The 16,164-nt window shown below is 41.5% G+C and overlaps 1 protein-coding gene across 3 annotated transcripts in view; it reads left to right on the forward strand.

The window, feature by feature from the left end:
• The first annotated feature begins 3,325 nt into the window (after positions 1-3,325).
• The window catches only part of GABRR1 (gamma-aminobutyric acid type A receptor subunit rho1), a 41,584-nt gene continuing 28,745 nt past the window's right edge, over positions 3,326-16,164 (forward strand). For all 3 annotated transcript variants that reach the window (XM_012750926.2, XM_076002735.1, XM_076002736.1), the window contains exon 1: positions 3,326-3,447. In XM_012750926.2, the coding sequence (XP_012606380.1) occupies positions 3,326-3,447 (122 nt within the window). The remainder of the gene's footprint in view (positions 3,448-16,164) is intronic.

Genomic DNA, 16,164 nt, shown 5'->3' on the forward strand with positions numbered 1-16,164 from the left:
AAAAAGAATCTAGACACAGACATTTATCAGTTATTCATACAGAAAATATTTATTGATTTCTACCAAGTGTCAGACATCAAGTTTGTCATATGCTTATGATGAAAAAAAATATGTATGGATAAAATTAAAGCTCTGCTATCAAAAGGTCATAGTCTAATGGTCTGTTGCTCCTTGGCCCTGCAGTTGTGGCTGGAGCAGTTTTTGGAACACTGGGCTGGGTGTGTTTAGACTAATTCAGCTAATTGAGGCTTCTTGTTAATCTAGATTTCCCATCAATCATGAAAATTTCAATATAGTTTGTGAACAGCCTCCAAATAGCCTACTGTCACCACCATATTAAATAACTTGAGTTAAGTAATTTACAGTGCTCCCTGTCAGTGTGACACCAACACCAGCTGGTTTATGGCATTGGTAACTCAGCAGGGAAACCGTGACAGGGAAATGACAAAAAGAGCACATTACAGATGGGCATCAAAAGAGCTAGAGATCAAGGAATCTGACCTGAATTAAAATAGCAGATGCAGAACGGGGGTGGTTGCTTTGGAAGCACACTGGAAATATCACAGCCTTCCCGACATGACTGATAATGCTTTGTCTCTTCTTTGTTTTATTTGGATGTTCTGACTGATCTGAGTCTTTAACTCCAGGTATGAAGAGCGCTAAGCAAAAAGGAGCTCAGCAATGTGGGTTTACAGGAAGGGGAGTTGGGATTCAAGTTACGACCACCTGATTTTGGGATAGGAAGAACAATTAGTTCAGCAGACTGCTGATTGTACCTCCAAATTTACTCTCTTTTTCCCCCCATAGTGACAGAATTTTAGCAATGCGTAAGGGTTTTCTGGACTCCTCACAGGAGTGGCCACGAGGCCAAGTTCCTGCCAATACAATAGGAATAGAAGTGATGAGTGCAGCTCCTGTGTCACTTGCTTAAATGGCAATTGCTTGCCTTTCCTTTCTTCTGTTTGCCTCATCTCACGGCCCGGGCTGTGGCCACGCTGGTGACCCAGCTTTAACCACGCACACACACATAAAGACCACGTCCTCAGAGAGGGCAGCAAGATGGAAGGAACTTTATCCTGGAGCAGACGTCCCCACCAGCCTGGACCACTCTCTGCTAAACTGTTCCATGAGAAAGAAACAATATTCTTCCTTATTTCTTGACCTTTGAATGGTTTGATTCCAGCAGCAGTTTAAATTATTAGCCAGGAAATACAGTGAGTAAATAAGCAGCTGCATCAGGAACTGAAAAATGACTCTGTGGTCATTGTTTTATCAAATTCCTTGCCTTTGCTCTTTAATTTGCCCCTAATTCCCTACTTGGCAAGGCCCAGTCCAATGCTAAGAGATCATGTTTGGGCACTGAGCTCAGAGCCAGGAACAAAACTGATGTGAGCGTACAGTCTTCCCTGGGTATCCAAAGGGTTTTGTTTCCAGGATGCCCTTCGGTACCAAAATCCCGGACGCTCAAGTCCCTTGTATCAAAAGGTGTAGTATTTGCATGTAGCCTACACCCCTCCCCATACTTTAAACCATCTCTAGATTACTTGGAATATCTAATAAAATGTAACTGCTATATAAATAGTTCTTATAATATATTGTTTTATTGGATTTGTGTTATGTTTTAATTGTAGTATTACTATATTTTTTATTGGTTGTTTTTCCTGAACATTTTTGATCTGAGGTTGGCTGAATACATGAATGCAGAACCTACAGGCGTGGAGGGCCACTGTAGCTAGAAGCTGTGCTAGAGGGAGCAAGTTGAAAACAGTTGATGAGCGCCTGGGGCCATTGTCTGGGAGTAGCCGTGGTGTGGTGTCTGAAGTTCGCCCCATCAGTGAGGGAGGGCCTTGTGCATGGTATTGGGCTACTCTGAGGGCCAGAAGCAAGGGGACACTTGAAGGCCATGAGAAAGTAAGCCAGAGTCAACTACTGCCTGGTCCTTCCTACACTGAATGAATTACTACCCTGGAGACCTGCACTGGTGTAGGGAAGGCTGTGATGGGTGAGGAATAGAAACGGGAGTGAGAAGAGTCTCACTCTGTCGCCCTGGGTAGAATGTGGTGGTATCATTGTAGCTCACAGCAACCTCAAACTCTTGGGCTCAAGTGATCCTCCTCCTTCAGCCTCCTGAGTAGCTGGTACTACAGGTGACACCTTGACGATCAGCTAATTTCAGCTAATTTTTCTATCTGGGGGAGGAGGCGGTGTCTTGCTCTTGCTCAGGCTGGTCTCAAACTCTCGAACTCAAGCGATCCTCCTGCCTTGGTCTCCCAGAGTGCTAGGATTAGAGGCCTGAGCCATGGCGACTGGCCCTGTGTAATTAATTCTGTTCAATTGGACCTTGGGTTAGCAGTTTTGTGCAACTGTCTGCTTTTCAACTATAGAATTCCGGGACTCCTGACGCAGTCCACCAGCACGACACAGGAAGTTATGAAAGCCATGTTAGCTCTGCTTTGAAGAGTTGGTACTTGGGAGTACCTAGTGCAGTCTCTTCCACAAGGCTCTGAGACTGTCCTTTGATGAAGACGCAAACTCTGGCCTGTGGATTATAGCAGAGTATTAGAGCAAGCATCAAAGAAAAAGAAAAGCTATCTGTAGATAGTTATCACAGGCTTGAAGGCTATAGTTAATGTATTACTGATATTTTTCATATGTGAAAAGTCCAATGAGATTCATTATAAGAGTAATGCAATTAACAAGGAAATTTAGTTTTTGTGCAAAACAAAGATAGAAAAGCCTCTTTTTCACTTGCCCTCCCAATCTCAACCGTACAGACAGCCCGCCCAGGTACGGAGCCCTGAGGTTTCACAGGTTCGGCCACAGGAAGAAGTGGGGGCAGGGAGCTGTCCAAATCCAGCCCTCAGCTAGAGCAAATAATAATGGCTGGAAGCTTAAAATAGATCCAGGGAGGCGCTCATTAATGTGAACATACGTAACACTTCAGCACCTCCGGTCTTTTTCATTTTGGAAATTGCTTTGGTCCATTTTTATTTCCCTCTATTCAATGGACCAGAAAATAGACCTTTATCAAGATATTTACCACATTTTATGATGAACTAATTTGGACTGGCCAAAATATTGTTGCACAGGGACACAAGAATTCAACCTCAGTTCAGAAAATCCCTGACATGTGACGTAGGAGGATTTATAGGTTTAGTGGAAATTGCTTTCTCCTGCTTTCCAGATTACATACTGGGGGTTGATTTTTTTTGCATGAGTAAACAGCCGTCTAATAATGAACAGACCAATAATGTCTTAAGAGAGAAAAAGAACATCTTTTTCCTTTTTGCTGTTTCTTGAAAGAACTGTTTGGATTTGGGAACCCATGTGGACTGTCCAGAATATGAAATTTGGCGTCTTTCTTTTGTGGTGGGGATGGGTTTTGGCCACTGAAAGCAGAGTGCACTGGCCAGGAAGAGAAGTACACGAGATGTCTAAGAAAGGCAGGTGAGTAGACGTTTAGAGATAGAGGATTTAGGGGAAGAGGGTGTGCAAAGCAAGGCTATGGTTTTGTTCTAGAGCTCGAGCATATTTCCAGTTTATGGTATTTCGTGTGGATGCCTTTCCCCCTTTTCCCTTTGTTCTCCTGCTTCCCTCCTTTTAGGAAGTTAGAATTATGTTTTTTTTTATAAAATGATGCTGATTAGGTGATATTATTATTGCATATTCTTAAATTCCTTATGAATTATCCTGGGTGAAAGGTAGATTCTGGAAAAAAGAATATATGCACATTAAAAAAAAAATCAAGGGCAATTGTTTGATGTCTGTATCCTAAGGTTAGAAAAAACTCTGTGAATTCCCAAATAACCAATGGGATCTCTAATTCATGAGAATAATTTTGTTGGTTCTAATTATTTCTGTTAGATTTGTGGATCACTTTTAAATCTTTTAGAAGGAAACAAAGCAGCTTTCTTCGAGCTGCATAGCTAGAAGTTTCATTAGATTGTCCCCCACCTGTAAACTGGGCGGGGACAGGGATGGAGCTGCCTGCAGGTGAGCTGCTTGGCCGTGGCCAACATGGTAGGTGCTGCCCTGTGTGTACCAGCCCTCGCAGAGGGAGCTTGGACAGGGAGCCAGACTCCCCACCAGCCCCTAGGCACTTGGCCTCACAGGGCAGCTCTGATGGCAGCACTGGCAATGAACGTGTGTATAGGATGCACCCCTGCTTGCCGGCATCAGTCACTGCAAGAGGTAGTGACTGTCACTACACTCGGGGACAACCTAATCCAGGGCTTTCTATTTACTGATGAGGACATGAAGGCAGTAAGGGCGTTCTTGATTCTTGGTCCTTTATCAGCCCTAGCTCTCAGTCAAACTTCAGCTTTCTTTCCCTCTGGATGTAAATATGAATAGAGGCAGGAAGATCAGTTGATATGAAAGGAAACCTATCTTCCTGGAGTTTGGGACTGGGACGAGGGCTGTGTGCCTTGCTCCTCAGCACCCTCCCCGCTGGGGCTTGAGAGAGCCCTCCACACAAGGGCTTGCAGACAGCCAGCTGTAGCTCACAGCATTTGTTTCAAGCTGCTTTAACAATATCACAAAACCAGGGGCTGGAATATACAGTGGTCGTGGAGAGCCCTGGTGTTCCCAGGGAGTCAGTTCCTGCTGCCATCAGAGTCAGAAGTTGCTTGGGCAAACTGGAAATTGTGAAGTGGTGCAGCCATAAAGATTATTTAAACCAAATGTGCTCATAGAGATTAAAAGCACAACAGCAACTAACCCTATTGGTTGTCATCAAAAACTTCTCAGCCTGGTTCCCAAGCTAGAATTAGAGTGGCAATCCAGTAGCAAATACCAATCAATGATTAACAAGTCCCAGAGAGTGAAAAAGACTTTCTTTTAAAGAATTACTTTTTTTTTAATTTAAATTTCTAAAAATTTTTGAGTTATTTTTCTTTTTTTGCAAATCAACAAATTATTATTGTATATATGAATGGGGTGCAAAGTGATGTTAGGATATATGTATACAATGTGGAATGATTAAATCAAACTAATTAACCTATTCATCACTTCTAATACTTACTGTTTTTTGTGGTGAGAACATTTGAAATTTACTCTTAACAATTTTGAAGTATGTAATACAGTATTATTAACTATTGTCACCATACTTTGCAATATATCTCAAAAAACTTATTCCTCCTAACTGAAACTTCGTATCTTTTGACCAATATCTCCTCCCTGCCCCCCTCACCGCTGGTACCTATCATTCTATCATCTGTTTCTATGAGTTTAATTGTTTTACAGTTCACATATAAGTGAGATCACACAGTATTTGTTTTTTGGCACCAGGCTTATTTCGCTTAGCTTAATGTCCTCCAGGTTCATCCATGTTGTTGCAAATGACAGAATTTTCTTCTTTTTAAGGACTGAATAGTATTCCACTGTGTATGGTTGTCATTATACATGTATGTATACTGCATTCTCTTTATCCATTCATCATCTGTTGATGGACACTTAGGTTGATTCCATAACTTTGCTATTGTGAATAATACTCCAATGGAAATGGGAGTGCAGATATCTCTTCAACAAACTAATATCAAATCCTTTGGATATATACCCAGTTGTGGGATTGCTGGATCATGTGATAATTCTGTTTTCAGTTTTTTGAGAAACCTCCATGCAGTTTTTCAGAATAGCTGTACTAATTTATGCTCTCATGAATAGTGTGCAAATGTTCCCTTTTCTCCATATCCTTGCTAACACTTATCATTCATCTTTTTGACAATAGCCATTCTGACAGGTGTGAGGTGATATCTCATGGTGGTTCTAATTTGCATTTCCTTAATGATTAGTGATGTTGAACATTTTTTTCCATATATCTGTTGGTTATTCGTATGTCTTCTTTTGAAAAATGTCTATTCAGGTCCTTTGTCCATTTTTTAATTGATTTATTTATATTCTTCTATTGAATTGCTTGAGTTCCTTACAAATTTTGGATATTAACCCTTTATTAGATGTGTTCCTTGCAAATATTTTCTCCTAATCTGTGGGTTGTGTCTTCACTCTGTTAAGTGTTTTCTTTGTTGTGCAGAAGCTTTTTAGATTGATGTAATCTCATTTGTCTATTTTTGCTTGTGTTGCCTGGGCTTTTGGGGTCAAGTCCAAAAAATCACTGCCCAGATCAATGTCATGTAGTTTTCTCCTATGTTTTCTTCTAGCAGTTTTATAGTTTCAGGTCTTACGTTTAAGTCTTTAATCCATTTTGAGTTGATTCTTATATATGGTGTGAGTTAAAGGGCATGTGGATATTCAATTTTCCCTACACCATGTATTGAAGATACTGTTCTTTTCCCATTGTGTGTTTTTGGCACCTTTGTTGAAGCTCAATTGACTGTAAATGTGTGGGTTCCTTTTGGGGCTCTCTATTCTGTTCCATTGATTGGTGTATCATTTTTATTCCAGTACCATGCTGTTTAATTAGTATAGCTTTGTAAAATAGCTTGAAATCAGATAGTGTAATGCCTCTAACTTTGTTCTTTTTGCTCAAGATTGTTTTGACTATTCAGTGTCTTTTGTGGTTCCACACAAATTTTAGGATTGCTTTTTCCATTTCTGTAAATAATAACATTGGAATTTTGACAGGGATTGCATTGAATCTGTAGATCAATTTGGGCAGTATGGACATTTTAACAATATTAATTCTTCCAATCCATGAACACAGGATATCCTTCCATTTATTTGTGTCTTCTTCCATTTCTTCCATTAGTGTTCTATGGTTTTCACTGCACAGATTTTTCACCTCCTTGGTTAAATTCATTCTTTATTTATTCTTTTTTTGAAGTAGCTATTTTATATGGGATTTTCTTGATTTCTTTTTCAGGTAGTTTCTTGTTATAGTTCTTGTATATAGAAAACACTACTCATTTTTGTGCATTGATTTGTATCCCGCAACTTTACTGCATTCGTTTATTAGTTCTAATAGTTTTTTGATGGAGTCTGTTAGGTTTCCTATATATAAGATCATGTCGGCTGGGCGTGGTGGCTCACGCCTGTAATCCTAGCACTCTGGGAGGCTGAGGTGGGAAGATTAGGGTCAGGAGTTCGAGACCAACCTGAGCAAGAGCGAGACCCCTTCTCTACTAAAAATAGAAAGAAATTACTTGGACAGCTAAAAATATATAGAAAAAATTAGCTGGCATGGTGGCACATGCCTATAGTCCCAGCTACTCTGGAGGCTGAGGCAGAAGGATTGCTTGAGCCCAGGAGTTTAAGGTTGCTGTGAGCTAGGCTTATGCCATGGCACTCCAGCCCAGGCAGCAGAGCGAGACTCTGTCTCAAAAAAACAAAAAAGATCATGTCATCAGCAAACAGTGATATTTTTACTTTTCTTTCCTATTTGTATGCTTTTTATTTCTTTCTCTTGCCTGATTGCTCTAGCCAGGACTTCCAGTACCATGGTTGAATAGAAGTGGCAGGAGTGGGCATCCTTGTCTTATTCCTGATCTCAAAGAGTGAAGTAAACTTTCTTGTTAAAAATTACTTTTAGACCAGACACAGTGGCTCATGTCTGTAATTCCAGCATTTTGGGAGGTCAAGGCAGGGGGATTGCTTGAGTCCAGGAGTTTGAGACCAGCTTAGGCAACATAGTAAGACCCCATCTCTTCAAAAAATAATTTTAACAAATTAGCTGGGTGTGGTGGTGCATGCCTATAGTCCCAGCTACTCAGAAGACTGAGGTGGGAGGATCCCTGAGCCTGGGGGGTCAAGGATTCAGTGGGCTATGATCACACCACTGCACTTCAGCCTGGGACATAGAATGAGACCTTATCTCTGGGGAAAAAAATACTTTTAAAACTTTCATTTTTTTATTATGAAAGATACATATGACTATTATAAAATTTACAAAAAATGGGGAAAAATTTTTTTAACTGAAGTTACTTCACTAGGAAAAATTTAAAAACACAAAATCACCCACAATCCCCAAATCCAGAAGTAACCTTATTAATATTTTGTGTATTTTCTTCTGGTCTTTTTTTCTAAGCATATATCAAATATTAACTAGTTTGAGATTATTTTATGCATATAGTTTTATAACTTTATTGTATTTACCATGATATTGTCTGCATGTTTATTTATTTTTAAAGTCTATATAATTAGCATTTGGTCGGCTACATAATAATGTGTAATATGCATAATAATGCACAATGTACCACCATGTAAGCATTTTCTTCTATTTATGGACATTTAATTGTTTCCTCTTTATTATTATTAACATAAATATTATGTATGTATATCTTTGTACATAAGAAGTTGTCTACATACATGATTATTTAATTAGGATAAAGTCTTAGAAATGTACTGGATCAAATGGCAGAAGAACTTCAAATCTCAAGATATATTTGGCCAAATTTCTTTCTAGAAATTTCTTTCTAGAAGGTGGCCCCAACTTACACTCCACTAGCCAGTTTAAACTTTATTTTTATGTAGCCTAAACTTTTAAAGGGCTTGCTTAATTTCATCCAGACACTAAGCCCACAAGTTGCTGGTAATTTGAGTCCAGGCTTCTTTTCATGGTTCCTGCTAATCAAATAACTCAGGCAAACACAGATACAAAAGAGGTGAGGGGGTTGAAGTACCTAAGATGCAAAATGTACAGAGGTGTTTGTACAACCCAGAGAATGAGTGACTTTTTCAATTTTGTTCCCCATGTACCTCACTTGCCTCACTCTAGTCTCCATCCTAGCAAAAAATTCACGTGATTTCCCAACATCTGCATGGGAGGCACATCGAGGTGGGACACAGCTTCACAAATCCTGCGGGGTAAAGATCAGAATGCCAGCACTTTTGGCAATGTTTCTAGAATGAATCAAAACTTACCGTCTCTCCTCTTCTCCCTAGAAGAATGGAAACAACCTGTCTACACTGCAGGCCCCCGGACAAATGCCAGCTCAGGCTCTGGGAGGGTAACCTGATCCTACTAGAAGCCAGAAGTATCATTATCATATGTTGTTTGTCATGCTATAGAATCCACACTTATTCTGAAGGTGAGGAGGATCTGAATATTTTCAGCGGATTTCGTTTTCAGAGAGACTACGCTTGCTTGCTCAGCAGTATGAGGGATGGGTGGGGAGGGTGCTTTAGGAGAGACGAGAAAATAATCGGGAGTCTGTGCCTGAGGCCAGCCGAGAACTGATGAAAGGCTCAGCAGGGATAACAGTGGAACGGACAGCTAGGAGGGTAGATCTGAGAGCTTTTAAGAAGCTGGAATTTGCAGAATTTGATTAGCTTCAGGGTGAGAGTGTATAGTTTAGGGTGAATGTCCAACAGGCATTTGGATTGTATGACTGGGTAGATGGTGGTGCCAGGGAAGGAGAGCAGGTGAAGGAGGAAGTTTGGGGGTAAAGATGATGAGTTTGGTATGAACATATGAATCTGGATGTGATGCAAGATAGCTAGAGACAGCTGTCCCGTCCACAGGAAGCCATGTAGGTCTTCAGCTCTGGAGGGAAATTGGGCATGGAGCCGCAGATTTAAAGGGAGTCCTGGTAGGCAGTGGCAGGTGAAGTGATTGAAGAGAGCATGGAGCATGAAGTAAGAACAGGATCAAGGGCAGACCTTGGGGACAGCAGCATTTAAGGAGAAAACAGAGGAAAAGGACTCAGTGAAGGAAGCTGGAAATGAGGGACCAGAGAAATAGGTGTAGTATTGGAATAGAGAGGTGCGGAGGATGCTATGAGGGCCATTTATTCGACAGGTACCAAATGCATATTACAGGGCAGGTGCCACATTGATCAATGGTTTCTTTGACAATGACCAAATCAGATACAGACCGAGCCTTCAGAGGCTTTCAGACGAGGGAGGCATTCCAGTGAGGGGTCACGGGATTCAAGAAGGAGGGAGTGGACAGTAGGGTCAGATCTCCAAGGTCAAAGTCAGTTAGGTAGAGGACTGAGACATTGAGCCCTGGCTATATTAATAGCAGCTAAGCGCCCTTAATGACCTTAACAAGAAGAAACGGGTGTTAGTGGGGTGACGAGAGGAGGGGAGAAAATGGAGTGAACACAGACAATTTTCAGCAGAAACTTGGCTGTGAACTGAAAGACTGAGACTGAGTGAAGGTGAGAGGGGGAAACAGGTGAGAGTTTTGGGGCTAGCAGAGACCTCACAAGTTTCCAGGGATGAAGGGTAGAGCCAGAGGGAGCCAACGATGATGATTGGGATGCCGCCAAATCCGTGTCACGTGTGACAACATGAAAACTGGTGGATCGTGCACTGGGTCTCTCTCATCGCCCTAAACCCCTTGAAATTGGGTTTTCTCTTAAGTTAGCAGTGTTCTCTCTTCATCTTGTCCCTCTGTTCTCCGGGATGTTTGCTGAGCTGTTGACTCATCTCATTGTGTTTCTTGGCCCTCTTCTCTCTGCCTAATTATGACCTGCCCTTCATCCCAGTTTCCTGAAGCTCTGCCCATGCTGCTCCCGTGCTCATAGCACCTCCTTTCTTCCTTCTCCAGCTCATTTTCTTTCTTCCTCCAATATTTAGCAGAGGTGTTGCCTCCTCTGAGAAGTCTTCCTCAGCCTGCCCCAGCCCCTGCCTCTCAAGTCTCAATCAGGTGAATTACTTCTGAGCTTCCACAGTCTTTGATCACTCTCCTTTCGGAGGATTAATCACTCACCAGGGTCATTTTTATCTCATCTGTCTCTGTTTCTAGACCACGAACCTTGTGAGTGCTCACCCTGCACCATTTACTCATGTCTCCCAAGGCTCAAGTACAATGTCTGATATGTGGAAACATTCAAGAAATATTGGCCATGGGCCGGGCGTGGTAGCTGAAATAAATTATAGGCTGTCTCCTAGAAAAACATACTGTGTTTTTGTTTGTTTTGTTTTTTACAGCTGATGCATTTAATTAGCTATGGGAATTTCACTCAAAGGCATCTAATGAGAGTCTATAATGTTCAAAACCATATACATACGTAGTGAATAAGATTTAATCACTAAACAAAGGTTGCTCATAAAGGGGATGGTGTTGGCATAGAGACAAGTAGATACCTGCAAATTACAAAGTATTACATTTATAATAAGTGGGAAGAATACAATCTGAAAATTCTGATAAAAAGAATAAGTGGAAAAAATCCAGAGCTTTAAATTAAAAAAAAAATGTAGCCCAGTGTCTTTAAATGAAGGCTTAGGGAACTTATATTCAGACATATGTACAAGAAACAAAGGGATGATCTAGGCTGAGATTTTACCTGGGAAGCAGGCAGACAAGCATGCTCTTGATGTGCCCTTTTTTCTCTCTGGAAGGGCACTAACAGGGGAGTCTGTGTCTTAGGGACCCACCAAGTTGGAGGGAACCAAGTCAGTGATGGTGGCAGGAAGATGGCTTGATCAGACAGCCAAGAGATAGCACAGAAGCTCAGAGATCAAAGGTGGGCTGGTCCCACTCGCCCAGACTGCCCCTGCTGTCCTTCGGCTCCAGGCACCAGCTGGGATCTCCCTTAGGTGTGCAGATCTCAGACATCAAGGAGTGTTCACACCCTGTATTGGTCAGGGATCTCCAGAGACACAGGACCAATATGCACATCCATGCACATAGACCCCGCTCTCTCTTGAGACAGAGCGAGCGAGAGACTTATTTTAAAGAACTGGCTCACACATTTATGGGCACGGCAAGTCTGAAATGGGGTGGGGGCAGGCAGGCTGGAAATTCTGGCAAGAGTGGGCGTGAAGAAGGTCAGTCTGGAAGCAGAATCTCCTTCTTCAGGAAACCCCAGTGTTTTCTCTTACGGCCTCCAGCTGATTGGATGAGAGCTCCCCACATTAAGGAGGGTAACCTGCTTAAAGTCTACTAATGGAAATGTCAATCACATCTTAAAAATCCCTTCACAGCAACATCTAGACTGGTATTTCACCAAAAACTGAGTACCATGGTCTAGCCGCGTTGACACATAAAATTAAAATTAACCATGACACATTTCTAGAGAACATGATTTGAAAGGCAGATTATTAGTTACCAAAAATCCACTTAGTGGGGAATCAAAGGAGATGAACTATTTACACGGAAGGAAAAATACAGAATAATCATTATGTGAAAAAATGCACAGCCTCTATGAAACTTCAAGAAATGCAATATAAATAACATGGGAGCATCCTTATTAAATAAATAAAAGTTAAACACTCCCTTCCCCCGCCAGGGGCGCTGATGGGTCTGTGTGGAAACTGACACTGCATCCGGGCCCTGCCAGGGCACCTGGGTCAGCAGGACTAGAGCTGCCAAGTGCCTCTCTCCTCTCAGGGATGCCGCCACCTCTGGAGTGGACTTGAGAGTCCTCGCAGCCGCCTCTCGGCCCACTTCCTTATTTCACAGCTGAGGAAACAGACCTGGAGAGAGGAAGCTTGCTGAGTCTCCCACCAGTGAGAAAAACCGGGGTTCAGGGCAGCGTGCCAACTTCCTGCCTGCCTGCCGCCCTCCTGCTCTGCCAGTTCTGTGCAAAGGAGCTTTACTTTTAAAAATTAGAATTCTCGACATTGGCTGAACATTGCAATCAGCGGAGGAGATTTGAAAACTATTGATGGCTGGGTCCCCACCCTCAGAGGTCCTGATGTAATTGGTGTGGAGTGTGGCCTGGGATTTTTTAAGCTCCTCACGTGACTCCAATGTGCAATCAGAGCTGAGCGTAAGATGATCTCACGCTATCACGTTCGCTATCCTGAGCGGCAACTCATCCTTTTCACTCTTTCCAAGGGGAAGACCATTCTCCGATGGAAGGTATAAAGTAAAATTGGATTCTGTTATCAGAATCTCAGCCTTGTTGTAACTGTTAACATTGCTTCATCTTCTCCACGCAGTACATTTCCTTCTCCCAGCTTTTCAGGCTCAGAATGCAACCAGAAAGAATTCTGCTGCAGAATTCTGTCTTCAGCGTGTCTCTTGAGTCTCGCCTCATTTAGACCTAGACCTCCTTGCTGCTTTTCTTATGGGTCCAATTAACTATTTGGAATGCACTGTTGGGTTTGGGTCTCTCTTTCCATATTTTGCACTTCTTTGCAAAATCAGCTGTGCACACTGCTCAGGGCTTACAGAGATGTGTAAGATAGAGTCCCTGCTCCACTGGGCTGACGGTGCAGTGACTGGGATAGTCAGAAAGCCCACGCCACACAGGGAGATGCGTATTCTAATGAAAGCATGTAAATTAGAGAAAGGTCGGATTCAGTGGGAAGGAGAGAAACCCAGAAACACTTCTGGGAAGAGGTAGTATTTGATCTGGGAGTGCATGGAGTTGTCTGGGTAAGAATGGGTGTGAAGAACAGTGGGAAGGACATTCCAGACAGTTGGGACAGGAGCAAAGCACAGAGATGTAATTGACACCTGCAAGAAGTCGGGGATAAAATGGAAGCTGAGGGTGGGAAGGCCTTATGATGGGCCTCATGCGGCTTTTGCTATGAAGGTGAAGAGTTTTGAGAGGGGAAGTGACATGATTGTGATTTTCATTTCATGGTGTTGGTTGGATTAGAGATGGGCAGGACCAGAGGCAGGAAAGCCTGCTGCCTTCCCTGTGGTAAGTAAGGACACATAAGGCGGTGGGAGTGGGGATGGAGAGGAAAACACTGGGAGAGGGGTTTTGGGGCAGAGGCTCAGCCAGGACTGGGTGGCTGAGTGGTGTGGGTGGGGCCCCATCTGGGCTTTTCTGGGTCTTTATGCATTTCAGAAAAAGGGACCCTTATGAGCAGATACACCTCCAAACCATGTGCTTAGGGCTGGACATGCCCAGCTGTTCTCAGCCCTGGATGAGGGTGTAAAAGGACACCTGGGTGTCCTGGGTGTCTTGGACTACATGCAAGGACTTCCTTCCTTGGCTGTCACAGATGCCAGGAAGGAAAGGTAATTTTCTTTCTTTTCTTATTTCAAAATATTAGGGGGGGGGTACAAATGTTTTTGTTACCTTATGAAATGCTTAAGTTGGGGCTTTTGTTGTGCCTGTAACCAGAATAGCATTCATTGTACCCAATAGGTAAGTTTTTACCCCTCCCATCTCTGACCCTCCCCCCCCTTCTTGGTTTCTAATATCCTATACATCTCTTTGTGGCCATGTGTGCACATCGTTTAGCTCCCAATTATTAGAGAGTACATGTAGTATTTGTTTTTCCATTCCTGAGATGCTTCACTTAGGATAATGGTCTCTAGTTCCATCCAAGTTGCTGCAAAAGACATTATTTCATTCCTTTATGGCTGAGTAATACTCTATGGTGTATGTATACCAGATTTTCTTTATCCATTCATGAATTAATGGGCACTTAGGTTGATTCCACATCTTTGCAATTGTGAATTGTGCTGCTATAAACAATCGAGCACAGGCATCTTTTTAATCAAATGACTTCTTTCCCTTTGGGTAGATACCCAGTATAATAGGCTTGGTGGATCAAATGGTAGGTATACATTTATTTCGTTGAGGAATGTTGTTTTTCATAAAGGTTGTACTAATTTGCAGTCCTACCAACGGTGTATAAGCATTCCTTTCTGTCTGCATCTATGCCAGTATCTATTGCTTTTTGACTTTTTAATAATGACCATTCTGACAGGGGCAAGGTGACATCTCCCTGTGATTTTAATTTGCATTTCCTTGAAGATTAGTGATGTTGAGGGTTTGTCGCTCTCCACTCTCAGAGACAGACCCATTTAAAAAAAAGAAAAAAGAAAATTAGTTATGTTGAGCATTTTTTCATATTTTTTTGCCATTTGTCTATTTTCTTTTGAAAAGCTTCTATTCATGTCTTTTGCCTGCTTTTTAATGGAGTTGTTTGTTTTCTTGCTGATTTGAGTTCTTTGTAGATTCTGAATGTTAGCCTTTTGTCAGATGTATAGTTTGCGAATATTTCTCCCATTCTGTAGGATCATTCAGCAGCTGGTTGTTTAATTTCCATGAATTTGTGTAGTGTAGATTTGAAAGTTTCTCTTGTTGTATTGATTTCTAGTTTTATTCTATTTTGATCTGAGAAAATACATGGAATGATTTATTTTTCTAAATTTCCTGAGACTAGCATATGATCTATCTTTTTGTGGACTAACATATGATCTATCTTGGAAAATGTTCCACGTGCTGGAGAAGAATGCATATTCTGCAGTTTTGGGGTAGAGTGTTCTGTATTTATCTGTTAGGTCCATATGTTCTAGAGTCCTGTTTAAGTCCAGTGTTCCTTTGTTGATCTTTTGCCTTGAGGATCTGTCCAGTTCTGTCAGTGGACTGTTGAAGTCCCCAATAATTATGGTGTTGCTGTTTATTTCTTTGCCTAGATGGAGGAGTATTTTATTTATGAATCGGGAAGCTCCTGTCTTAGCTGCATATATATTTAGTATTATTATATTCTTCCTAAATTACTCCCTTTATCATTATATAATGACTGCCTTTGTCTTTTTTTTTTTTTACCATTGTTATTAATAATTTAAAGTCTATTTTATCTGATATGAGAATAGCTACTCCTGCTCACTTTTGGTTTTCATTCACATGGAATATTTTTTTCCATCCTTTTACTTTGAGTCTATGAGTATCCATGCAAGTTTCTTGGAGACAGCAGATACTTAGGGTGTATTTTTTCATCCATTCGGCCAGTCTCTAGCTTTTCAAAGGAGCACTAAAACCATTTACATTCAATGTTAGTATTGATATGTGAGATACTACCTAGTTGCTTTGTTTTCTCCCTTGTGTTACTGTTTTATAAGAGTTATGAGCTTTAAATTTTGGGTGTTTTTACATTGTGTGGGTATCAATTATTCTTTTCCCCATAGAGAGCACTGTTAACATTCCTTTAGGGCAGGTCTAGTGGTGACAAATTCCCTAGTGTTTGCTTATCTGGGGAACACTTTATTTCTCCTTCATTTATGAAACTAAGTTTTGCAGCATACAAAATTCTTGACTGGCAGTTATTCTGTTTAAGAAGACTAAATATGGGATCCCAATCCCTTCTGGCTTGAAAGGTCTCTGCTGAGAGGTCTGCTGTTAGTCTGATTGGTTTTCCTTTGTAAGTAACTTATTGCTTTCATCTTGCAGTTTGTAAGATTTTCTCCTCACTTTGACTTTGATCAGGCTGAAGATTATATGTCTTGGTGATGTCTTATTTGCTATGCATCTTCCAGGTGTTCAAAATCATCTTGTATCTGGATATTTAAACCTCTAGCTTTATCAAGGATGTTTTCTTCTATCATTCTCTCAAATAGGTTTTCTATGC

The sequence above is a fragment of the Microcebus murinus genome, chromosome 5, assembly GCF_040939455.1.
Source record: "Microcebus murinus isolate Inina chromosome 5, M.murinus_Inina_mat1.0, whole genome shotgun sequence".
Classification (NCBI taxonomy): Eukaryota; Metazoa; Chordata; class Mammalia; order Primates; family Cheirogaleidae; genus Microcebus; species Microcebus murinus.